This window comes from Channa argus, chromosome 11, assembly GCF_033026475.1.
Source record: "Channa argus isolate prfri chromosome 11, Channa argus male v1.0, whole genome shotgun sequence".
NCBI lineage: Eukaryota > Metazoa > Chordata > Actinopteri > Anabantiformes > Channidae > Channa > Channa argus.
Window position 1 is genome coordinate 27,070,114 of NC_090207.1, and position 27,041 is coordinate 27,097,154.

General features: G+C 40.0%; 1 protein-coding gene across 1 annotated transcript; it reads right to left on the reverse strand.

Annotated features, from left to right (window-relative positions):
* Positions 1 to 19,575: 19,575 nt before the first annotated feature.
* Positions 19,576 to 23,351, reverse strand: si:dkey-90l8.3 (LIM domain transcription factor LMO4.1). The gene is made up of 5 exons (XM_067521949.1): positions 22,995 to 23,351; positions 22,001 to 22,239; positions 21,820 to 21,916; positions 21,380 to 21,535; positions 19,576 to 20,817 (listed from the first exon to the last, which is right to left on the reverse strand). Exons 2-5 carry the CDS (start codon positions 22,213 to 22,215, stop codon positions 20,809 to 20,811), a joined length of 477 nt encoding a protein of 158 aa, XP_067378050.1. The 5' UTR covers positions 22,216 to 22,239; positions 22,995 to 23,351; the 3' UTR covers positions 19,576 to 20,808.
* Positions 23,352 to 27,041: the final 3,690 nt, after the last annotated feature.

The window sequence follows — 27,041 nt, forward strand, 5'->3', positions numbered from 1 at the left end:
AGTAACATTAAGGTGGCTACTTTCCATTGTATTAACAAATGATGAAGCAAATGATGAAAGAATCATTTCTTTAAATTTGTTTACAGCTTTTTCACTCAAGCATCTGCTATAGTGGAATTTTTCCCTAACTGCTGTATAGTCCGTTATTGTAAATTCAAGTGTTCTAAAATGGTCAGACAGAAGAGAGTTGTGAGGAATTATTTTTAAATTATCAGCTTCAATTCCATATGTAAGGACAAGGTCTAAGGTGTGACTAAAACAGTGAGTGGGTTTATTTACATTTTGGGAATTAATTAAACAAAGTGCTGAGGTAGTTACTGTCAGCATCTACATGAATATTAAAGTCACCCACTATAATGACTTTATCTGTAGTTGAATTGAATTGAATTGAATTGAATAGAGCGGTCGTCCACCAATCCCCACGGCTCCTCCAGTCACATGTTTAAGTGTCCTTGAGCAAGACACTGAACCCCAACTTAGTTGCTCCCTGTGAGTGTTGACCAGCTTCATAGCAGCTCCCCCATTGGTATGTGTGAGTGTGAATGGGTGAATAAGAAGCAGTGTAAAGCACTTTGAGTACCAATAGGTAGAAAGGTGCTATATAAGTGCAGACCATTTACCATTTACCATTTACTTGCATTTGTTTTAGTGTGTTGTTGGATAATCAACCTCACAACTCCAAATACTGTGAGGCAGAATGGTGTAATATAGGCTCTTTCAGCCCACTACCAAGTCAATCTGGCTTAACAGGCCTTAGATCTCAATAGAATTCAAATACATTTTTTAAGTGCTGATAATGTCATGATATTGGAAACCCCTTTATACTGTAAGTGTCCTGTGTTGACCATTCAGTCAGTTTACATATCAGAGAGCTTTCAGTCAGACTTTAAAGCTGCTTCAAATCGTGTCCTGAGCATTACAGTGCCAGCAGGTTCACCTGTTTGATGATCCAGCTGCAGCCTCTTCACATTATGACAGGTTGTGATAGTCTGTTCTGCTTTGAGGTAATGTATTAGTATGAGCATTGGGCAGCAAGCTGTGCAAACAGTGCAGGCAGGATGTGCTGGGATTGATCTGAGGGTAAAGGTGGGGAAGTGGTGCCAACAGGTCTGGACCCCACAGAGTGGAACCAGTCAAATTTGTCATTATTTGAGTTTAAACTATGCAAAGGTTAATTGAGTTTGTGACTTTGGGAGAGTTACTTTATTGTTGTGATGTTAGATGGTAAAGTGAGAATTTGTTGGTGGAAAGATAATTATACTCTTTTTAAACTCAGGGCTATTTTTGTTTAGCATCTGCAAAATGTTTTCTGTCAATCTAATTCTGCATGCTAATATGTCCACTTGTTAAATCAAGTCCCTTCCACATGTCCAAGTGTGCAGCATACACAGTACCATTATCAAAAAAGTTTGGACAGGGGCAACACAAGACAGCTTCATCTTTGACATGAATGTTGTACAGAACTTCTCTGATGAAGGCCTGAAGCCAATGGGTTGTTTATAATGTAACAGTTAATAAAAGGCTTAATAATAATAAGCTGCACCTACACCTTTTTATGTGCAGGAGTAAAGAGATGCAGTTTAGGTTTCATGTTCTGAGCTTAGCTTAGGTGGTCTCTGGTGTTGGTCTGTGGGCTGAGGAGGCAAGCTAGGGGAGCTTATCTGAGAGAGAGCTGTTATCCTGCTGCCTCACTGAACAGCAAATGAAACCAGATGGGCTCATTTATGGCCAATTAGCAGTATGCTGTGAATGGAGCACTACTGACTCACCTAATATTGTTGTTAATACAGATTTTATCGAAGCTTAAGAGAAACCTGATGATGGCTAAGTTGAGGTTTTGATGCTTGTCTGACCCCAGATTTGTGAGGAAATCAGAGATCTGGTTCTGAGAATTGGAACCAAAGTGGAACAGGATGAACGAGTCTGGGACTAATATCTTTGCTGTTCTGAATGACCGAATCACAGTACAGACTAGTAGAGGGATTGAAAACTATACACACCAGTAGCAGATGTGAAAACTCAGCACTTCCAGATTTACACTAAAGAGAAAACAAAAAAAGCAACAGTAGCAGGGCTGGATCTGACTGGCCTCGATGCTCCGACTGCGGAGAGCAGAGTTGCTTAAAATGAAGAGTCCAACGCAGGAATGTTGCTATTGCCGTCAACCCCCCACCCCCTTCCCCTCTCACTCTCCTCTAATCATTCCCTCCATCACTTACTTGGCCTTTGCTTGACTCCGTCTGTGATGGTCCACTTCACTTAGATCATAAACAATGCCCCCAGCGCCTTCCACACCTTCATATTTCTGTCTGCCTGCAAGCTCCAGCCTCTCACTGCTTGCCTACCTCCGAGTCATATAACACCTTTTAACAGCAATTAGTTAAGGGACTGCAACACAGCAAGCTATTTCCCTAATTCATCCCAATCTCTAGGAAAAGACGAAAGGTAAGGTAAAGCTGTGCTGGATGGAACATGCTGAGATAATGACAGACCCATCAGACACATCCAAACAAAGCCACAAGAAGAAGCCTTTTTGTGGTCTTTATGTGTGAAACTGTTGTCAAAAGACTACATGAAACTGAACAACAAGGAATAAGAGCTTCTGCTGTACATAGTTATTGTTATTAGTACATAGTGAAGGGTAAATGCTGTTCATATTGATGCTACCATATGAAAAACTGTTGCTCTTTGGTAAGATTGTGCAACCAAATGTTGGACTGTACCTCTGAGCTGTGGCATTTTCTAAGTAAAGAGGGAGTCGTCAGTTCGCCACAACGGCATATGCCAGGGGGGTATTAACCACCAATGACAACTCAGTGTTGTTTGAAAGCCTCTCAATAAAAACTCCTACCTCTAATTTACCCTGCAATGCTTATCAACGCTGCCAATCCCAAGTAGAGCGGAAAGGCAGGGCAATTTTCCCATTACAGCGGGAGCAGAAAATGGAGGAGAGATGAGGAGACTAGGGAGCCCAGTGTCTCCAGAGAGCAGTGCAGATGGCTTCATCTCCAAGTTCAAAAACACAGACAGGAGGGATGGGGGTGAGGGACACACTGCAAACACACACTCACACAGGCACTTGTAACAATACACATGTTCATGCACACCAGCAGAGATGCGATTCATGCACTCTGACAACATGCAATCAATTAGCTTTTAACCCCTTTCTGCAGCCAGTTCTTTCAAGGCCAAGGTGGCAAAGAGCACGGCCATAGATGATTCACTTCAATGAGTGCTGAGATCATAGCTGTTTAAAGCTTACTGACCCCCTGCTACCGTGGTTAGATAAGGCTGCTCCAGCTCTGTCTGTCCTGAGCTTTGATCTCCCACAACCAGAAATGAGGCTCTGCAGACATTAATGTGTTTGGATTTCTTCTTCCAATATGTAGATTAACAAAAAACTGCAATGAAGAGCTGCATTTCCTTTTGAGTCCGAGGTTGTAAGAGCACAAGAATGCAGTGCTGAAAATTATATGATTATAACAACAAATGGATTCCTGATAACATCACATGCACCAGGATTCAACCTGAGCTTTACTCGCCATCCCAGCAGTGATGAGATTAACCTGCTTCCTCCAAGGAATGTTTATTCAGACATATGTACTGTGTATACAGTTCACAGCAGGAGCCCAGGTTAAAAAATGATACGAGTGTTTTTGTGTGTGTCTGTTTGGAGAAGAGGCTGCCTCTACTAAATCCTTCCTTTATTATCAATGCAGACATCTTAAAGTGTCTGCTGTCTGGCTCCACTAGGCTTATCAGTTCCTCATTGGCTTACGCAATTATAGAAAACACACACACAAAAGTGTGTATCCACACATACACCTAAAGCCATGCTTGTGTGCACACATACACAAAGATGCAAAGAGGCATTTAGCAGCCCACTTAAATCCAAAATAGATCAACTTAACCTCAAGGCATCAGAGTGGTTGCACAGACCAATACAGTACAAGGTTTACAGGCCAAACAGAGAGTGATGCTTATTTTATTACAAAAATCCATCAGAGCTTTTACCCACCAGCCAAGAAATGGTGCTCTGTTTCAGTTCCCCTCTATTTCTGAGGTCGCAACCAGCAGACTAAGCAAACAGAGCAAAAGATGGGGGGGGGAGATTGGTGGAGGGCTGTTGGCCTGATCTCTTATCTAACAACACCTTTGCTAACCCCTACTGTGAATGGAAAAGTTCAGTTCAACAGCAGATACAGTCAAAGTCACACTGACTTGACAAACCTCAAACTGTCAGGGCTGAGTTCTTTTGACAGAAAAGATGTGCACCTTAAAACATCTAGGAGTTTAGTGAACCAGTATGAGACCACATTGTCTATCAGACTTCCCTCTGTCTGTCCATCTGTTTGCCCCCACCCCCACAACCCCTCAACTACCACCACACAGACACGCATCCATGGCCTTCTATTGTAGTAGCTGTGCAGGTGTATGGGTGCTGATAAGGAGAATAGGTGCCCCACAGTTCAATGAGGTGAGACTGCATCGTACAAGCTGTGCCCTCAGCCCTGCGTTGGCATTTCCAGCAGGGGGGAGGTTCTACCAAGAAGGGCAGAAGTGACATTGCCATGGGGACTTGAACTCCCAGCCTGCATCCCAACATCTCGCACAGTGTTGTGTGGCAGCTGGGCCCTGCTTAAATCACGAAATCCACAGTTCAACACTCAGGGCAAGACTAAACACCCCACCCCCACCCTCTTCTGAATCAGCGCTATACACCTCTCACCCTGCTTTGCAATGATATCTCTGTCTGAAATGTCAACCCTTACACATACACACACACACACACACACCTATAAACTGCACACTGACATTTAAGCTGCACCTCTTTTGATCAGCATACTCCTCTGCTTGCACTTGGTTCTTCAGTGTTGTATAGATCACTGAGTGGTTTTGGGATGTAGGAGTGAAAGTTATCCTTGCATCAAATGTGTAATCCAAAGAATGTGGTTGTACGTATCAACAAAAGAACTTCTGAAAGTGCTGAATTTATGTTATAAAGAACAAAATTCTTGTACTACTTGAGCCTTTATCAGTGTTTGGGGATATTTGATGGAGTTCTATCTAAGGTATGTGTTGATTGTAGATAGAGTAAAATTAATAATAATTAATTAATTAATTTCAAAGACACACATTTGCTCTCAGCAACAAAGAGATGTATGTCAGTCCGTTGATAAAGTTTCAAGTTAAGTAAAAAAAAAAAGTTACCGCTTTCACACAGAAGAACTGGAAGAAAATGGTTTGTGGACACATTCATATGGTGGATTTGTTATTCCAGTAGAGTGCTTTCTGAGAGTTCTTTCAAAGAGCAAAGGCCTCTCTTTGAAATCAAGCTACGTAAAATTTGTTATAAATGGTTCATTCTTTGACACATCTCAGAGTCAACTGAAGATCTTTGCCACAACAAATAATTAGCTGTACTCTCTGTAAAAAACCTTCCTGGGATGAATTCATTACGGTGTATTTCCTTCAGTGTAAATTCACCCGAACAGTTGCTTGTTAGACATTTTCAGTGAATAGTGATGCTTCTGTTGGAAGACCTCTTTAAGCATCATTAAGATCCACACATGTTACTTTTCATCAGTTTCTTAAGTTTTTCCTCTACACAACAAATTACACCAGAGGCAGCACGGTGGTGGAGTGGGTGCTGCTGCCTCACAGCTAGTAGGGGTCTAATTCGAATCCCCAGCTGGCTGCGGACTTTCTGTGTGGAGTTTGCATGTTTGCCCCATGTTTGTGTGGGTTTCCTCTGGGTCAACAGTCCAAAGACATGCATGTTAGGTTAATTAGTGACAATAAATTGCCTGTAGGTGTAAATGTGAGTGTGAATGGCTGTCGGTCTGTATATGTCTCTATGTGTCAGCCCTAACATAGAATTGTTACTTCTTACCCAGTAACTGCTGAGATAGACTCCAGCCCCCCTTAGAACCTAAACATGATAAGTGGTTGAAGATGATGAATGAATGGATGCTTACACCAGTACACAAAAAGCGTAAACAGCCTCTTTAATGATGAAACTGTTACTGTATGTTGTCTAGATTAAGCCTGTATATGTTCGCATCAATATATCACTGCTCAACATTGTTCACTAATTGCACTTTCATTTTCAGCCCATACATACAGACTGATTCATTAACATAATGAAACACACATTTCTAGACCTAAGTGTAAACTTACGAAATGGTCCCCAGTTAACAAAATAATGTTTAGTTTTGAAACTCACTATGATTTTAAAGGCTGGGGTAATTCTTATTGTCTGAGGGCATATATGAAAATTATTGCATCAACATAACAAGAACATATAAATGGAATATCCCCAATTCCATAAAACGTTAGATTTTGTGTGAAATGCAAAAATTATGAGAATTACTTACAAATAACTTAAAATCTATCTTAGATTGTATAAAGTTCAAAGACATTTCACTAATTATGCTCCACTAATCTTGGAGCATAATTTGCTTGAGCAATAAAACTAACTTCAATTCATTTTAATGTGATTATGAAACTGTGGTCATAGTATTTGGGCTTAAAAATCTTTAAATGCACATAACATTCTGTTTAGGTTTCCATATATTACAGTGAAAGGGCACTTCTCAGGGTTTTGAATTACTTGGCTATACACGCTGATTCAGGGAAATGCTCACTATTGATACTGTTAGATACCAGTGCAGCCTTTGACCATGTTGACAATGAAATCACAAGCCCAGGTGGATGGGTACCTCTACTACACCTCTGCAGTGGTTTTCCTCCTACCTCTCTGATAGGAGTTTCTCTGTTGCTATTGAAAGTTGGGTGGTGTGCAACAAGGTTCTGTTCTAGGTCCCAGTGTCTTGTAAAGGCTTCTCCCTGGCTACATAATAATACGTTTATAATAAGACATATGTTATGACTGCTATTCAGATGACATCAACTGGCAAAACCATTTATTTCATATGAATGTATTAAAGCAATAAAAATTTGCATGGCTGTTTTTTTTTTTTTGTTTGTTTGTTTTTTTGTCCTTTTGGCTTATCCCGTGAGTTCAGGTTTGCCACAGCAGATCATTTGTCTGCATGTTGATTTGGCACAGTTTTTACACTGGATGCCCTTCCAAAGGCAACCCTTCCCAATTTCTACCGGGCTTGGGACCAGCACTGCCTGGCTGGGGATGGGCTGATGATTAATATAATGATAAACTTATTGATTATTGCTTGTTCTCAGTGCCTCTGCCAGTGTTATCCTTAAGGTGCAGGGAAGCCTTGTTCTTTAGCTATGTCTATAAGCTCCTCGGTCATAAACCTTGTTGTAATTTGTGACCAGTCACTCACTCTGGACCAACAGGTAAATTGTTTAATCTGTTCCTGCTTTTTTCAATTAAGAAACATCACTAAACTCAGACCTATGGTCTCGTGCTGAGATTGAGATGATTATTCATGTTTATTATCTCATCCCATCTAGATTATTAGAATTCCCTATTTTCTTGTTTTAGCAAACATCTCTGGATTGTTTACACATGGTCCAGGTTCCTGGTCCGGGTCTTCAAAGAGGGAACATGTAACACCCATCCTGATCTGTTAAAACTGGATCCCCATCAAATTTAGGATCCAATTTAAGATTCATGACATTGCTTTCAGAGTCCCACATGGTCAGGCATCATGTCATCAGCAGGTCCTTAAGGTCATCTGATCAGGATCTGGTGGCTGTTCCTCACTCCAGACTCAAAACTAAAGGAGACTGAGCTTTTGAACTTGTGCCTCTTAAACTCTGGAATTGTCTCCCCTGTAAACTTTCTGGACAAGACCTGCCTTTGAGTAGTAACTACTAACCCCTTATCCTATTGCTTTTATGTATGTTCTTTATCATTTGGTGTTTTATCTCTTTAATTTGATTTTGTTTTTATTGTGAAGCACCTATGAACAAAAGATGATGTCACTGCTGAGTCTGCTAATACTGGTTCTGCACACTTCATGCTGGGTCCAAGCCCGACATGGCAGTATGAACCTCACTTGCTCCCTCAGCTTAGAGGCCTCAATTAGGGAACAAGGCTGGGATGTTGTGAGTTAACTTTAATGAGCAATAATGTGTGATAATAATAGTGGCTTGAAAGCCTGGGCTTCTACTAGAAAGCAGCAAGGGTTGGAAAAGTCACATGGTGGGGAATTCTAGACAAAACAACCAATGACATTAGAAAAAAAGACATGTTTAGAAAATGCTTCTGTCTGTAACAGTATATGTCCTTGTTCCAGATGGAGGCCAGTTACAAACAAAAACAACTGTCTCATTATATTACCAGTGCTCAAGTGGTCGAAACATTTAAAAGGGTGCAGGGTACATTTTCTCTTTATTGTTTTAGTTGTAGTAAGCTAATAAAAAACACGTCCTTGTAAAAAGAACGTATGAGATTGGTTTTTTCTAGGAAAGGATCTATTTCAGTATTTCAGAAAGCAGGAATAGTAGCTTACCTGTCAACAATGTTTTGATTCTGAATTAGTAAAATGAAATATATTATGGTAAATGTTCTGCACTTATATAGCGCTTTTCTACCCATTGGCACTCAAACCGCTTTACACTGCTTCTTATTCACCCATTCACACTCACAATCACACACACATTCATACACCGATGGGGGAGCTGCTATGCAGCTGGCCAACACTCACCGGGAGCAACTAAGTTGGGGTTCAGTTTCTTGCTCAAGGACACTTTGACATGTGACCGGAGGAGCCGGGGATTGAACCAACAACTGTGAGATTGATGGACAACCGCTATTGCTATTTAAAAGTAGTTGTTTCATGCTATTCTGGAAGTTTCCTCCCTAAATAAGTAATTCTGCTTGCTGCAATAGCCCCGCCTGATATAGTTTCTGTCAGGTGATGGACACTAAAACAGAAACTCCCTCCATTTTTACATGAATGCATTTTATTTGTTTATGTTTATCATCTGATCATGTAGGCATTTTTTGCTATAAACCCAATTCAGTGTTTTTTTTTCATGAAAAGCATGAATAAGTTTTTCTTTTATATTTTGGTTACTGTAACAAAGCCAAATTTAAGACAGAAATTGGTCAAATTCAAGACACCCTTTTAGTAGCTTCTCCACCACTGTTTGTAGGTGTTTTATAAGCATGTTATCAGCATATGTCTTGGAGTGTTTGTCGCAGTACGTCACTTTGGTTCAGTAATATCAGCAACTAGATGGATTTTGTGGAATATGTTGATGATCCCTTCAGTCATCAGATGTTTTTTTAAGATCTTGTTTTGTGTGTTTTTTGTGTCCTAATTAGCAAATGTTGATAGACTAACACTAGTTAGTTGATAGACTAGGATAGTGAAATGTTTTTTATCTGCTTTACATCAGCGTGAGAACATGTCAGATAAAGTTCTATGACGGTGTAAGAATCACTCTCCCCTATGTTTAAATTTGAACAGCGAGGCTGCCCATGTCATGACTCCAGCTCTGTCTTAACACTGACTTGAAACCAATATGAACCTTCTAACTCCCAGAAAGAGAGGATTAAGTGAATTTACCTCCAGGCTTAAAGAGGTTGCTCTTCCACAAAGTAAGATGGCTAATACATATACATGTATGTAGATCTAAGCAGCTTGTGTGTGTTTCCTGAGCCCAGCTGCTTTTGTTGTTGATGAGAAGTTCAGCCTCTTGCATCAGTGAAAACTCTACACAAATGAACAGACGCTGCCTTTTCTCTGACTTCTGCAGTTCACTTACATAGACTTCCTCCTAGATAAAAATAGTCCGACATAAGGGGAATGATATATGATCTCAGTCTTTCATCTAAATTGGACAAATGAGGCCCACACGTCAGAACTGTGAAAGACCACCCTCCCATCGCCACAATAGGACTGAATGAATGGACCAACATGTGGGAGGAGGTGTGTGTGGGGAGGAACACAAACATGTTCAGTGTGTATTTTCATGTGTGAGGTTGGATTTATTTTGTAAAAATGTATTTATCTGTAAAAATCTGTTTGTATGAATTCCTCAGTGCATTAATGTGCATGAATATAATGTCTCCATACCCAGATCTCTAAATTCAGAATATGTGTGTTTTTGTCTTTGTGCACAGCTCTTTGCGTGTGAGAGCAGGAAACTGAGAGGCGGCATTGTTGCAGCTGCTCCTCATTAAAGGGCGCTAATGAACGCACGTGTGTTCCACCTGGTTTGGTGGTGTGGGGGGTTGATGAGGGCCTGGCCCTTCCTAGCTCTCATATCGTAAAAACAGTCTCAAGACAAACGGGGCGCTTGATCCCTAGACACTCATCTGACAACAGTTTGGCGGTTCCTCCTCTAATGATGAAGCTGATGCTCGGCGGGGGGACTGCCAGGAAAGGCTGTGAATTCACCTGAAAATTAAGGGATTTCTATTGCAAAGTAAACCAGGGAGATGATTGTGGAAATTACACTGTCAGGTTTCAATTAGAGTTTGAGCATTTGAACACAGATACTATGTGGATGAATGATTCAGTGTACATTGATTTCCACTTAAGTTATGTCTGTAATATCCCGTACAAAGCTGAGCAAGCATTTGTCCGTCCTTGGACACCAAGAATAAATTATATTATTTCTTCAACGGTTTTGTTCACGCACATTACAAAATAAATGTATCACTCACAGTACTTATAATGAGCATATGACCGCTCTTTAAAATCTCTGCTTTCACCAAAAAACGAAGGACAGGTGTGGGTTTTAGTTCGTTCCCACACTATAACAGATTGTTTGAAATTCCTAAATCTTTATTATCCCAAAGGAACATTTGTTAATTTTTTTTACATGACACGAATTTACAACAAAGTCATCTCAAGACACTTTACATAATAAATTGAACAATATTATAATACTATATAAAGAAAACCCAATAATTCCTCCTTGAGCAAGCTCTAGACAACAATGGAGAGGAAAAACTCACTTTAACGGAAGAAACCTCCAGCAGAACCAGGTTCAGGGTGGGCGGCCATCTGCCTTGACTGGTTGGGGTAAGTGGAAAGTGGACAGAGAAAAGAAAAGAGTAACAAAAAGCAACAACAAAACATTGGACAAGTTTATAGGACCAGTAGCTGCACATTAGTTTACTTTGTTAAAGCTGGTTTAAAGAAACATTATTAGTCATGAAATGCAGCTCTTCCACAGCTGTTGACTGAGTTTTATGCAATGCCAGCAATATTAAGGGAGATGCTGAATTTCTGGAATATGTAACTACACCCCATTACTTTTACTGTTACCAATATGAGGAGAAGTTGATAATGTAAATGAAAACATATCCCAAATTGTTTGCATACATCATATCTAGGTCTGCTAAAATAATTTGATTTTGCAGGACAATATTCAGTAAAACATTAATAAAGTTTTTTATGGTTGTGTTTGTACAGTTTGTGGAATAATAGTAGGTAATATGTCTGGCACTACATTTAATAATGCAACTTGCTTTCCATTACTAAACTTAATAAGTAACACAGGACAAAAAATTCACCCACTGATAACATACCTTCCAAAAGCATTCACAGTTTAGTTGCATAACAATGTATAAGTAATAGATTTAGTAGAAGCTTTTGTTGATTTTTAGTACTTGATGTGAAAGGGTTAGGTTTACCACAGTAAAGCAGTTTTCTGTTTTTTCCTCCAGTGTGAAACTTTTTATATAAACACGTTGCTACGCAGGAATGTGAATGCGAATATAATCTGATTTGATTATGTACATGCTGTACATTGCTGTTTCTCCCCTAATTTATGTCAGCAGCTGCTAATAAAACAGTACCATACTCCTTCACCCTTAATCCCCCCTCTCTTTTGATAAAACCACTAAAGTGGAATGGCTGCCTCAATTTTGCTACCTCACGTGGTGTCATAAAGGAGGGTCAACAAATTGGCTTAATAATCCTGCCTAATCCTGCCTTGACTGGGTAGTGTGAGGAGGGTCACAGTTACAAATATATATATGTATAAAATTCCCCACTTGCCCCTTCTTTTGGGATGGTCTTATTGAGGGACTCACACAGTATCTTAGCTGTTTCCTATATCCATATATCTCTCTATATAGAGAGAGAGAGATAGATAGATGTTTATTTATATAAATTGGGTGAAGTTAATTTTTACTTAATTGAAGGTACAATATCAATTTGGTTAATGGTAAATGTTCTGCACTTATGTAGCGCTTTTCTACCTATCGGCACTCAAAGTGCTTTACACTGCTTCTTATTTACCCATTCACACTCACAATCACACACACATTCATACACCGATGGGGGAGCTGCTATGCAGCTGGCCAACACTCACCGGGAGCAACTTAGTTGGGGTTCAGTGTCTTGCTCAAGGACACTTCGACATGTGACCGGACGAGCCGGGGATTGAACCAACGACTGTGACATTGGTGGACAGTCTCCTGCGCCACAGTCGCCCCGAAGTTAGGGAGACACGTTGAAAAGAAATTAGTAGTGACTGTAAGTGATAAAATAGGTAGTAAATAATAGTTTAATTTAGTTTCATTTATTGATTGAAGCTGTTGTTGGACTGCTGCACAGAGATGATGGAGCAACTATGGTAGTTTCAGTGTCATGTCCAAAGACACGCCAACATGTGGCCAGCAGGAACTGGGAACCAACCACTGACTCTGGGGTTCTTAGGCAATCACATACCAACTAATCCACTGACACCCTCTCTCTTTGTTGCCCCATCTGTCCACCGTTACATCTTTGCTGTGATGTTTGAACTAATAATACATGTTATCAGGCTTTTTGTTTTCTTTTGGTAAAAGGTGCTGATCCAAACCTGTCTGTCTGCTAGGCTCAGTTGATTGTCAGTGGATGCTTTGCAACTCATTGCATGTTTTCTAGATTTAATCTGGTTCTACAAAAGCTAAGTATGGGTCCAGTGTGCTGTCAGTCTGATACATCAATCTGCTTCCTGACCCCCTCATGCTGAAGAAAACTTAGTGACATATAAATGAGAATTTCAGTCCTGGATGTAATTTGTTCCCTTTTACCTTGATTGGTCTTGGCTATAAATAAAGGTCAGGCTTCTTTATTGCATCAAGTTTTCTCATTTAAATTAGTGTACTTCTTTCAGAGATCATGTAAATATAAAAAATGTTTACTATAGCTACAAACAGTAAAGGATTACAGTGAACTGTGTTCTAATTAACAGTTTCAAATAATTCCACTTGTTTTCCACCACATTATATTGAGCAATAACTTTTTATAAAAGTTCCAAAGTGCTACACAAGTAAAAGCAATAAAACAAAATGAAAAACTGATAGAACTACAATGACAAAATGAGTTACTGATAAAGAACAGTAATAAAATGAACACATAATAAAATGACAATCAGAAATATGATGACAATCAATCAAACTCAAGACCACAGCAGAGAAAAGTTTGTAGGAGTTACTGGAGTCATTTGCAGAAAGTGGCTGATGATGGTTGGCAGCTTTTTATAAAGAACTGGTCTTCTGCTGAGGAGGCCCACCCTGTTTTAAGCACTTGTTCCCATGGTAAACCAAGTTTCTTAAAACTGGCATGGCATCATAATAAAAACTAAAACATTTTTTCTTGAGATAAATTAGAGTCCTGTCAGAACAGTTCAATGTCATTGCTGTTAGATTACAGAAGAGGACAAAGCCAAACTACCATCCCCATGCTTTGGTGAGGCATTTGTCCTATCAGCAGAACATTTCTAAAACTGATGTTCCAGTCATTTTGCCTTATGATGTTGCTCTGTAGCTGTCTGTGAGTCTCTAAAGTGAGGGGGGGATATTTGATTATTGGACTTATTGCTGATCATTTTTGAATGCATTAGATGTCTTTTATCAGATTAACTACATATGGTACCTAAATCATTTCGCTTCAGCTAGAGTCTTGACCATCCATCCATTATCTAAAATGCTTATCCTATTAGGGCACTGCATTGAGCACAGGTCTGTGGTAACTTTGTAATGATACATGCCACTGAACGTGGCGACTATGGTGCAGGAAGGTTGAGCGGTCGTCCACCAATCCCCCAGTTCTTGGTTCAGTCCCTGGCTCCTCTGGTAACATGTCAAAGTGTCCTTGAGCAAGACACTGACCCCCCAACTTAGTTGCTCCTGGAGAGCATCGTCGTGAGCAGTGTAGCACTATGTAAGTGCAGACAATTTACATTTTGATGTGATAATGTCATGATTAATGAGTACTGTTAAATAATATTGCAGATCTTAAGTTTAACAATTCAATAGATGGAGATTAGTGGATGGTTAAAAAATGCAATCACGTTTCCAAAGTATCCTAAACTGATAAGCTGTCGTGTGTTATTTCAAAGGAATGGGTTAAAACATTATTAGTGCCTAGTTACACTAATAAACTATTAGGGTAACATGAAAATTTACTATGGCAGTAAAACTGATGCCAACAATTAATCAATATATGTATTGCTCCCTGCAATGCTTTTTCTTTGCAATCACTGAGATTCAACCACATGATTGCTATACTGGTAGTCTGTGCAAAATAAATATGTTCTATTAGGAAGCACATGCTTTATATAAGTATTTGCGTATGCAACATGGCACATTGCATAGCCTCAATGTTAACATCTTCGAGGGTCATCATGGCTTCTGTTAATATTTGGCAAATGCAGCTTGTCCTTACAATAGCACCAAAATTACCGACCTGAGTTAGCAACACTGGATTACAACTTTGTTTGGTTAGGGTTACACACAAAGACATTGAGGTTTGATTTAGGCACTATGTAAGCATGGTTAGGGTTAGTAAAAAAGTTGTGGTTTGCCTTTAGAATCACTACTTCTATATTGTCACATGATGAGCGTCATGTGACAGCAATAGCAGTAGTTTCCTCCTGGACTTTAAGTGCCCTGCTCTGTTAATCCAACATATTCTCATCTCATGTCATTGTTTTCTTACATCCTTCGGCATAATGACACCACAGCCACCCCATAGGGTTATATTTTTGTACGTCCAGGAGTGCTACTATTTGATGCAATGGGAACAATGGCATCTGATATTGACGATACAAGTACACTTTGACTTTAGAATTGGACCTTCCAGGATCACCACTATTTGATGCCATGGGAACAATGGCATCTGATATTGACAACATAGGTACACTTTGGCATTAGAATTGAACGTGCCATCATTTGATGCCATGGGAAGGTATTTATGTACACACAAAAACTGCATTAGGGTTAGGGAAAACGACTTCAGTTAAGAGGCAACATGGATTAGGGCTTGGCACAACCACTTAAGGTCTCACACTAGAGTCCAATCCTAGTTACCAGTGGAAAAGTCCTGTTTCTTGTCTCTTTTGTCATTTTTGTACAAAAAAACTCTATGGATAAGTCACCTTTAAACTATTTGCTCAGCAACAAACAGTGGACACACACAGAAATGAGCTTTACCAGCTGAATGTTTTCTGAGGAAAGAAGGAGAGTGAATATAAATCCCACATCTATACTATCAGATGGTTAAAAATGCCCCTTGAGGCAAGTGCTAATGTGGTTGTGTAAAAAGTAAGAAGCAACTTTATATTTTGCAAATACAATTTACTGTGCTTGCATCGAAAACAACAATGAACGCAGCTTCACAACAGCAGCATGTGTCTTATTGTTTACATACTGTAGTTCCTAGAATACTTTGTGTATGCCTGGTGAATGCAGAAGGTTACCTCCAAATAATCATACCTGGACATTTGCAAAATATGAACAGAAGCCATGATGACACTCAAAGATGTTAACATTGAAGCTATGCAAAGCTGCCATGTTGCATACGCAAATACTTATATAAAGCATGTGTATGTGCTTCCTAATAGAACATATTTATTTTGCACAGACTACCAGTACAGCAATCATGTGGTTGAATCTCAGTGATTGCAAAGAAAAAGCATTTCTTGTCAACTGAATGCATCATTCAAACCCAGTTGGGCCCAAAGCAGTGCAGGGGGCAATACATATATTGATTTTGTCACATTTGTCTGTCTCTGTGCATCTCTCTATCTCAGAACATAACCTTCCTCAACCATGTCCAACAGTGACAACCATGGGTAATGACAGTGGAATGCTCACTCATTCCTCATTTACTCAGAGCTGGGAGTGTAACAGCTCGCTCAGAACTCTTAAATGCTTGTTAATTTAATATGCAAATAAGTCTCTTGTCAATCTGAATGCATTTTAATGAAAAAGCTCTTGCTCATAGGGCGGGGGCTCCTGCAGGTTGACTGTGTCTTTGTGTCAAGAGGAGAACGTAAAAGGCCAGGGGCAGCACAGAAGCATAGAAGAGGTGTGATGGACGGCCACTGTACTGTAGTATGTTGTCTTACGGACAGAGAATGGAAGCCCAGATAGCACGTAACTACATTTTGCATGACTGCCCTCTGAATATATGCCACATATGATGGTGATGCTTCTGTCATCTCTACTGTTTCCACATATGATCTGCATCAGCCAGTGTTCCCAGCAGGCAGAGCTTCAAAACAGAATCTGGGGTTATAAAAGAGAAAACACATCAGGCTACACAAGCATGATAAAGTGAAACACACACACAAAGTCATCTATCCACATCTCTCTGTTAATGACAGACTTTAGCACAACCTTTGCCTACATATGGGTGGCACAATGTGCTGAGAGTAAGGTGAGCGTGTGATTCAGAAGGTGGGGGGTGGATTACAGGCGGTGTTAAGTCAAGCAGGAACCCTCAATGTTGCTAATTTATTTACAGATTTAATTAGATGGATAGAGCCCTCACAGATATAAGAAAGAGAGGAGAGATGTTGCCAGCGTTACAGCACTTTAATTATGGTAGCAGGCTCCTGATCCCTGCGCTCTGCTGTCTGGGGAGCCAGTTAATTAAAATCCTCATTATTTTACTTTTAATTAGTTCCCCCCTCTTTTGTTTCCTTTCACCATATGGCCATGTTCCGTGGTCAAATTAACGTAATTGAGCTAATTAAGCCGATCACTTTAATTATTCAAAGAGTTCCGATTGGCCAGGAGAACTTTTCTCCCTCTCCCCTCCCTGACATTCCTATATGAGGCTCAGAGTTGTAAAGTCACTCTCTTTGTCATTGTGTTGCTCTACTCCCATGCTGAAAGCAGTGAGTTATGGCTGCAACATGCCTCATTTCCTACACGTTTCAGCAGTGTCTCATGTTTCAGTCCCACAGTGCAGGCTCCACAGCATAGCACTGGAGACCTGAGTGAGTTCAAAGAGGATTCCAAAATCACTGGAAGGTTTAACACAATATGGTTTTGAGAAATTAGGTGTGTGTTGGTAGCTGTAGTAGCTACTCCTCAACAATCATCTGATGCCCAGGGATTGGAAGCTTCCATAAATAGCTCTGGCAGCAGCTTCCACAAGAATTATCAGAACAGTTTAATGCCACAGACTTCAAGAGTACTACCACTTCATTTACCTTCTCAGATTTTGAAACGTGTGGCATCCAGATGGTGGTTTTACAGCAAATGTACTTACGTTGAACTCAGTGCCTAAGGGTGGACAAGACCTGTCGATCAGCATTCATCTGTGCACACTCTACCTCACCTTTTATTCTCAGCACTTTCTATTTCACTAATGTAGTATCATTTGTATTCATAATCATGTTCAACACTAGGTTTTAAAGTAGCGATTCATTGCATTTTCATATACAATTAAAACATATATTTTATATACCTTTTTGAAGAAGGATGTAAAAAATGTCCAGTTCAAGAAAGCTTTGCCACTGCTTTCCTAACCACCCAGTATGCATTAGTATGCAAATTCTTTATTCAGGGTTTGTGGTTTGTTTGGAATTTAGAGCATGAGTTAAAGCAGGCATCCTAGCTAAACAGACTGAAATTCAAACTTCATAAACGTAATACAAGACAAATTTAGTCCATAGAGATGATGATGATGATGGTCACAAAGCCCTGCATATAGCCCAACTCAACAGGTGAAAACTTCAGTGTCCGAGTGTACTCAATTTATCCAATTGTCAAAGAAACATATTGTCTCACTTACTGGAATTAGTATTTATGCATGCTGATGGTTTTTATTTGGACTGACTGGCTTTATTTTGACACTCAATCCTAATACATTACTTATTTTAAATTTTACATTATGAAATCTCCAAAAGCAATGAGAGCTAACATCCCACTTATTCACTATTCTACAGACATTTACAGACCTCGTTTTCACTTGAACAATGTTCAAAAATAGGAACTTTGTAAAAAAAATATTATGACCACTATGAGTGATTGTGCTGTCATAAACTGCCACAAACTGAGAACATCACATGCTTCTCGCGTCCAATGTACCTTTCATGAGAAAACCTCTATTGTATTCTTTATATACCACAACAATATGAATAAAAGGTACGAATTTTTCTCACCACTGTGATGAGGCAAGGCAGCAAATCTCCATTTTGTGGTTGACTGTACTCTAAAACAGTTTCATATGATAATATCGATGCCCATTTAATGTTGTTTCACGTCTGTGGGAATATTGAAATGTAGAATAACCAAGAGAAGCTGAAAGGTCATTTTCTGCAACTTAAACAATTAAGCTTAACAATAACACTGATATGAGAACATTCCTAACAACAGAAGTCTAGAAGTCAACCCTTATCATCAGCATCTACCCAGACTTCAGTTCACATTTGGCAACACAGAGCAGACTGGACTGTCAGGGATGTGTTGGCTAATACCAGAATATTGTCCGGGTCCAGTCCTGCTGTGGCCTCCACACACATAGAGTTCTTGTCATTAGAAAGAGCATCTGGCTGGCAGAAGTGAAAAGGCTAAAGGAAGGCAGCCATCTTGGATCTATATCACAGGAGTGTCTAGGCAAGAAGGAGGCATCACCAGTCCTTTTCTCCTCATCATGAGCATGTAAAAATATCCTGGCATCATCATGTGTCTTCACACAGTGTGAGGTGGAGGAGCTCAGGCAATTACACTCATCTGCATGTGTTAATATGATTAATTATCAGGAATAAACACTTTCCTATGACACAGGCTACATGGTGAGGCACACACCTGCAGAAGCTCTGATAAAAGACAACGCCTCATGGCAAAGAGCCTTTTCATGAGACCTGCTAATTGGCATCTGAAAATGTTCCGGCTAATTAGGAAAAGGCAGATGAGGCTTGATTAGTTCGAATGCAAAGTGTAACTTGTGGTGCAGTGGGACTCGGGAATGTGCCGAGGTTTTATTTCTTCACCATCACGATAGAAAGATAATTGTAATTGTGATCATTTGCATACGTTAATGAATTTGCGTGACGCTTCTTGATCAGACGTGGAATAAATAATTGATGCAGTATCAGCACCTACCATGACAAGTGGGACATTTTGAAATAGCATTAAGCGCATTAAGGAGCAAGTTTGATGGCTGCCATGCTCCCAGGCAAGGTGTGAAAGTAGAGCAGATGCTATCTTCTGCTTCCTGCACACTGCATACTCCACCGCAGCTATCATATTAAGATTAACTCTCAACCACCAATGGTATGCAGAGACTTTTTACATAGCTTTTAAAAGTTAGAGTGAATTAGATTCAGCCTAGGAAAATAATTTTTCAGAAGCCATGCAGATTGGCAGAGAACAAAGAGCTGTGATGGGAAACAAACCAGGCTGTGTGGGAGCTTTAATTGGAACATGGTAAACAGTAAATACATCAGATTGTTTCAAATGCCCTGGATGTAGAGGAGGCCACTCCCCTTTAATTAGCGTGCTTTCAGATTAGACTTCATTAGAGAGAGGCAGAAAGGCAGCCACTGAGCCAGTCAGCCACGGGATATGCCCCAAGTTCAGCCTCTTAGGAGCTTGAGCAGTACAGATACAGGGCTCATGTTTAATTGCTTCTGTAAATGGTCAGAGCTCAGGCATCCTAATTCCATTCCTCGGGGTAATCAGGCATGTTTTCACCATAAAGGGCTAAAGAGAGTAAGTGAGCCAGTCAAGTCCACCATACTAGGTACCAGGCAATTCGGTGCCACTCCAATGACACTAAGGGGCTTCAAAATGACCTTCAAAGTGACATGTTACAGGAAAATCATTTTAATAGGGTTTTTGTTTTTAACGCTATTGTTCAGTGTGACGAAAAACTGTAATCTGATAAAGAAACTCCACAAAGAAAAACAAAAACAAACCCCTTCACCAGATCATTTCAACTGCTTTTGGTGCGAGGCATTATTGGAGAGATCAGTATTCACAGCTAACAGCAACATTCTGTTCTTCGAGTGCTTAAAAAAAGTTTCCGTTGGGGGTTTGAAAATCCCTTCTGACAAGCAGTTTTTAAAAGGCTGACCATTTTCAGACACACTGGACACGCACCATTTTTACATTAAACTCTCAGTGCGTAGTATTTCTGATTAGCATACACAGGAGAGACATTGAGAGTTCATTAAAAACATGGATGCTCAGGGGAAATAATGCCACATGGCATAAGCAAAGCTTTGACAGTCATTTTTACAGCAGTCCATCAAGCGTTCATTCAGGCAGCTTTTGTTCCCTTTTCCAGTGAGCGCTGGCTTTCGTCACTGTTTTCATCCTGCTTTTTTCTGAGTCCTAAAAAGCCTTTAGCCAGTGCAGTCCACACATCCTGTTAGTCTTTGCATGACGCACAGACCACCTTAACATTGAACACAACATAAATTGGAGTTTGTATGCAGTATACAGAGTCTCTGATATGGCAACAGACAGGAAATCTTTGTGGGAAAGTACGTCCTCTCTAGGGGAAGAGAGACAGGGCAGTGATGAGAATCCACAACAACAGCGACAGAAGCAGGAGAGGAAGAGTGCACCGACGAGAAGCGAGGCTCGGGAGAAATGAAGAGGGTAATACCCAGCACTGATGCTACTCAGCATACCTATAGACCAGCAAAAAAATAAATAAAAAGGAAATAAAGAGTTAGGGTCATTGCCATCAACATCCATATGGTCTATTGAAAGTGAATATAAAGCCACAAATCAATTTGTTTTTCTTTCATTTTTAAATACAATACTTTCTCATTCTCCCTTTGAGTCTTTTCTACCTATTGTTGCCAGAATTATTATATTTATTTTTTTATTATTATTTTTCTACTTCTACACTGACGCATTGCAGTATAAACACTGATTATATTGTAATAAAAGGAAAATATAAACTTCCGATTCTCTGGGTTCACATTTGATCATCTGACGCAATTTTGTTGTACACCTTGTATGTATGATGACAAAGCATGTAACCTTTAACTTACTATAGCTTTACTTTACCTTTATTCACTTACTGCATCGTTATCTTCATATTAATAACATGACATGCTGTAGCGGCCATTTTCCCAGTGGACAATCAACTGAGCTTATTATTTATTATACATTACATAAATATCATTAAATGCTGTAAAGAGAGTTTACACTCTATGGTGTCACATTAGCAAGCCCTTTATTTACCTTCTGGTCTGTCAGCACAGAGCTGCTCTGAAGTGGCAGGTGGCTGCTGAGCAAGGCAGCACCAGGCCGGTCCTGCTCACAGAAGATGGTACCGTTGATATAATGGAAGCGATCACCAGGCATCAATCTGTTTCTACAGGTGGCACAGCTGAAACACTGCAGGAGCAAAAGATGAAAAAATGGGTTGAAATGGATGAAAATCCAGTTTTGATATTCGCTTAAATTAGCGTTTGCATGTGTGTGTGTGTGTGTGTATATATATATATATATATATATGAGATCTTAAAGCACTTAATTAACTACAGTCAGACCAACATGACAGTACAGACACGTCTTACAGAAGACGCTGCACAGACATGTCTCTCAGTCACCAAATCCCAGATGTTTGTCAAACAAGCAGCGGGAGACAAATTGCACCGATGTAAGAGCTTGGGATTTACCTTTAGGTGGTAAACATTTCCCTGTGCCCTCATCACCATTTCACTGGCTGGGATCGACTGGCCACAGGCACTGCACGCCCCGCTGTGTCCAAACAGTCTGCAAACACAAAAACACAGATTGCTCAGCCTGTACAGCCTTCACATCTAAAACATGCAGCTCACCCTTCTTCCTTTCTCTCACCTGATGTAGTCACTCCGACACAGAATCATGCCTCCTTTGCTGTAGCAGGTGGTGCCAATGTCTCCCAACTGGGCTTGGCAGCAAGAGCATTTGAGGCAGCGAGTGTGCCAGTAGCGCTCCATGGAAAAGAGCAGGAAGCGGTCAGCGATCTTTCCTCCGCATCCTGCACATGACCTGGAGGTCGGGGGTCCACCTGATGTTTGGCTGTTCACCATGCTGATTTGGGTTCTCACAGGATCCTAGACATCCGGGAAACAAAGTTCTGAGCTAAACGGCATAAATGTGTTGATTGCCATTAGACTGGCGGACATATTTATCTTAAAAGATTAATTTCTGTGTAATATATATTTACTTCTTAATACACTAGTAGATTGAAATAGTTTAACGTAGTTTGCAATAAATGAAAGTTTCTAATACAGTTGATATAAGTGTGGCTCTAAATGCAAGGAACCCCTTTTGGGATTTACGGCCACACATACAGCAGCCTTTTCCACTTGCTCTGACCAACACTGGGCTTCAGTGTGACTGCAACACATTTCAAAAATGGTCACTTACAGACACCAGTAACAGGGTCGGTTTTTCTAACTATTAACTGACTGATCTAACTGAAATATTTCCACTGATTCAACTTAAAATGCATGGAACAGTTCTATATAATAAGTAAATGTGTTGATTTGACTGGTATACTGGGGCAAATTGATTTACATGCATTATAATGCTGGTATTTTGATGGGGGGGGAGGGGGGAGTCACCAAATGGGACTTTTGGAAGAGTGCCAGAAATGACATCAAATGCAGCCGAATACTAAGAGCGTTGTTAAAGTATGTTCTTGCAGTGCATTGAAATGTTCTAACTTTACACGGCATCGCCATTACCATAGCTGTTGTTAACAAGCACGAGACGCTAGCTAAGAGGAAAGCTTCAGAAAGGCGCGTGAAGAGAAAAAAAAAAACAAAAAAAAAAAAAAAAGAGGAAAAAGGAAGAGATTTCTTACCTTGTCGAGACAAATGTTTCCTTCTCCGTTGAAGTTGAAACCCGATAAGATAATTTGAAGAACCTCGACACGCTTAAGAGTTTTAGCTTAGACTTGACATGTTGTCTCCAGAAAAACGGCAAAGAAACGGAAGATTAACGCCGGGACGGCACAGAACGGTAACAGTTGAGCAAACTCTCCACCGACATCCAGCTCCAACTAACTACATGGAGCCGTGAGGGGGAGACATGACACAGCTTCTCTTCCTCTCCTCTCTGTTACAGCTGTGTGACTATCAACAAGCCTTGATTTGTTCCTAATCCTTCTGACAGCGACACTATTCATCAAATTGCGCAAGGAGCTATTTAACTAACCGAGAGGAGACGCAGCCGACATGAAGCGCGCAGCAGCCAATAGGAAAACAGGAGGCGTGTCCACGGTCAAAATGATTTATGAGTTTAGAGTGGCTTATTAATATGCACATTCACGTTTCCTAAGCTCCCATAGCTGATTGTTTTTCTGCGATATTGACATGAGAAACATATTTAAACTCAATTCCAGCTTAGGTATTTTTCATAGTTTGGATCGATTTGGATTATGACTCATCTTTGACAGAGCCACAAAAAGCACTGATCAAGGAAAAGGACCCGCTCAAAGCGTTTCTTTGTCAAATATGAGCACAGGGAGGAACTGCACAGACGTTCCTTCTTCTTCAGTGTGCTCACTCAATCAAATTAGCACACTGAATTAGTCCTAGGTGAAAAGCCAATATCGCAAAAGTGACTTTAAAAGGTCATGAAATGTAGACATTTGCCGCGCAGTTCCTGTCCCAAGCCTGGTAAAAATTGGGGAGGGTTGCGTCAGGAAGGGGATCCGGCGTAAAAACTGTGCCAAATCAACATGCGGACAAATGATCCGCTGTGGCGACCCTGAAGTCACACGATAAGCCGAAAGAACAAAAAATAAATAAAATGTAGTAATTTACACTTTACAGATTCTGGGCGTATTGTAAATAAATATGCAGTATGTAACATATACACCACATACTGGCTCATAGAAACTGCACTGACAACAGTGATTGTTTTTTTTTCAATACCATTGTTTCTACCACGTGGAATCATTTTGGCCGTCATCACATGTTCTGAGGAGTGTGATGGAGGAATGAAGGTCTTTCCTTCCATTCATTCCATTTTTCTTCAGTTAACTGCATTGTTTTACACTTTACTTGTTATAACATAACATAACTATGGTTATTACATGGACAAATAAATATACATAAAAAACACACTTCTTTACACTCATTAAAGATGCAATGGGCAGAACAAGATGTGGATACATTTGATCTTTTTGATCCTCTCCACCCACACAAGAAGGTCAAAGTAGTACAGAAATGGATAAGTTGCGGATTCATTGTTGGTCAAGGACCCTTAAACACCTGGGGCAGATCAAGTCTCCGTAGGCTTTTACTGAGTAGACTCCAGTAATCTACCACCTGCTGTACTTTCAGCTGAGTTCCAGTAGAGGACAGCATCCTAACATTCTGTGAGGAAACACTGGCAGATTCGTTCAATATACAAATAAAACCCAAATTTGATGGTGATATTCCACCTACACTCAATGTGTTTTTTGTCCTGCTATAAAACTGTGGTCATGTAGTGTAAAATCAGTCCAATCAGCTACAGTGTCTAAAATAATTTTTTACTCTACTGTTTGTGACCTTTATGGACATTTAGGTTGGAGGACATGCTTGGCCAAAAATATTATCACAATAGATTTTTACAGGCTTTTCAATATCAGTAATCTTTAATGTCATAGATGGTTATTGTGACATTTATTAAACCTTAAGGATGCGTTTTCAGTTACTACTAAATAGAAATTTCCCTAATGTTGACTATTACTGTTCATTAATTATGTATCAAACACATAAAACAACAATAAAGTGACATAAAAGAAAAGCTGTACTCTTTTTAATCTGAAATACTATAGTTTATCCAAATACTAGGGGTCCTGGTTCAAAACGGTGTTTACACACATAACTGATATGAAGAAAAAAGTAACTTGAAATGTTTGTTCTGAAACCAACGTGATGTGATCCTATAAAAACCTGTTACTCTACTGGATCTGGAAAATTCCTTATCGGTTCATTGTTGTATTATTGCTTTTTGAAAATACTTTTTTTTCAGCCTGACCCACTACTACATCCTTTTCCACTGATGTCTAAACCAGACAGCTTTCCCAATCCACATGTGAAAATTACGTCATGCTCCCTGAACCACTTTTTAACAAATTGAGCCCAGTGAATCCTGACATTGTCGTCTTGAAATATGTCTTTGCCACCAGCGAAGAAAAAACATCAGCTGATGGAAAAACCTGATCATTTAGAATGTTGCCCCATTAGGATTTAAGAACGTGTTGCTAGCTGGGACATATTAATCACTGCAGTAATTACCCAGTGCAAGGCTCTTACCTATTGGCTTAGGTTACACCTACAAGCCTTTCCAACTCTCCATCAGCATATTTGCTTGACCTTGAAAAAGGTGAATGCACAGAAAACTTTATAGGATGATAGAATCCTTGGCTATGTGCTGTGGATTTGCTGGTTGGGGTCTTCACAGACATGTGTTAACCAGTTTTTTAGCCCGAACAATTGTGGACACACAAGTCAAGAGAGCAACCATCATGCTTGTCATCTAAAATGTCTTTTAAATGTCCTTAGAATGGCAGACACAGAGAGTTAGTCATTTACACTCACATCCACACTCACATCCACAAGTTAAGGGTCTGCAGTTACACAGAAGAACATCCAAACTTTATACAGAAAGACTCCAGCCAACCAACAGGTTACAACCTAGAGACTTCTTCCTGTGAGACAACAGTGTTAACCAAATGCAGTGTTAACCAAAAGTACTGCTATTTTGGCAGAGGCAAGTTTCTAGCTCTTATTGTGCACAGGTGAAACACAGGGCTCTGTGATTGACCTGTTCTCTTCTTGATCTAACACGTCCCTCAGTTCCATCATCTTCTCATACAACTTTGGTGTCATTGCTACACTGATAGCATCCAGCTCTTTCTGTCCCTTTTACCAGATGACTCTATTGTCTCATCACACAGATTTCTGTCTGACATCTGTTTGGGTAGAAGAGAGACGTCCTTGACTCCATTACTTCAAAAAAGAAATTCTATTCTTACCAGCCATACCTTCCATACAACACAGCATTACCAACTACTTAGGTGACTGTCCCCACAACCTGCTAAGTTTTACTGACCATTTAACGGAATTTGCCCTCTACATCAGAAAGAATCTACTTTTCTACCCAACTCCTCATGGAAGTCTCAGCTGCTGACAGGGCTACTAGCATGTGCAATGAAAGTTCATCTAAAATGCAGCAACACATTTTAATCAGCCAAAAAAGACATGTCACACCACTGTTCATGTTTCTATATTGGCTTCCAGTGGCTGCCCACATCAGGTTCAAAGCTCTAACATTTGGGTCATTTTGGGTACATGCATCTGCCATATAACTGAATGTAAAGCTAAGTTTGGCCTGTTAGATCCAGAGGTTTTAATCAGAAATAGAAATCAGAATAGAATAATCACAAATGTGCAAGAAAGAATCTGTAGACTTTGTGTTAATATCAAAAGAGACAGCGGTAGTGTTTCGGTGTCCCTCTGTTATATCTGTGGCGACACCATCCTGTTAATAGAATTAACCCTATTCTGAGGGTTCACTGCTCTCCAGTGGTCATTTTGAGTAACTGCATCACCACTTTCAATATCATTTGTGTTGACAAGTTGTTTAAAATTATTTCTGTCTGGAGGCCAGTGTAACCTCTCAGTTTAACTCTGTGTCAATGCAGACATGTTGGCAAACACATTCTGTAGTTCCACAAGGCTCTGTGTTAGGACCAATACTTGTTAATTTATATATATCTCCTTTAGGCAACATTAGTAGAAAACACTCCATAAATGTCCATTGCTATGCTAATGATAGCCAGCTATATTTATCTATGCAACCAGATGGAAAAGTCAGTTAATCAATCTTCAAGCCTACAAGGCATAAAGGCCTG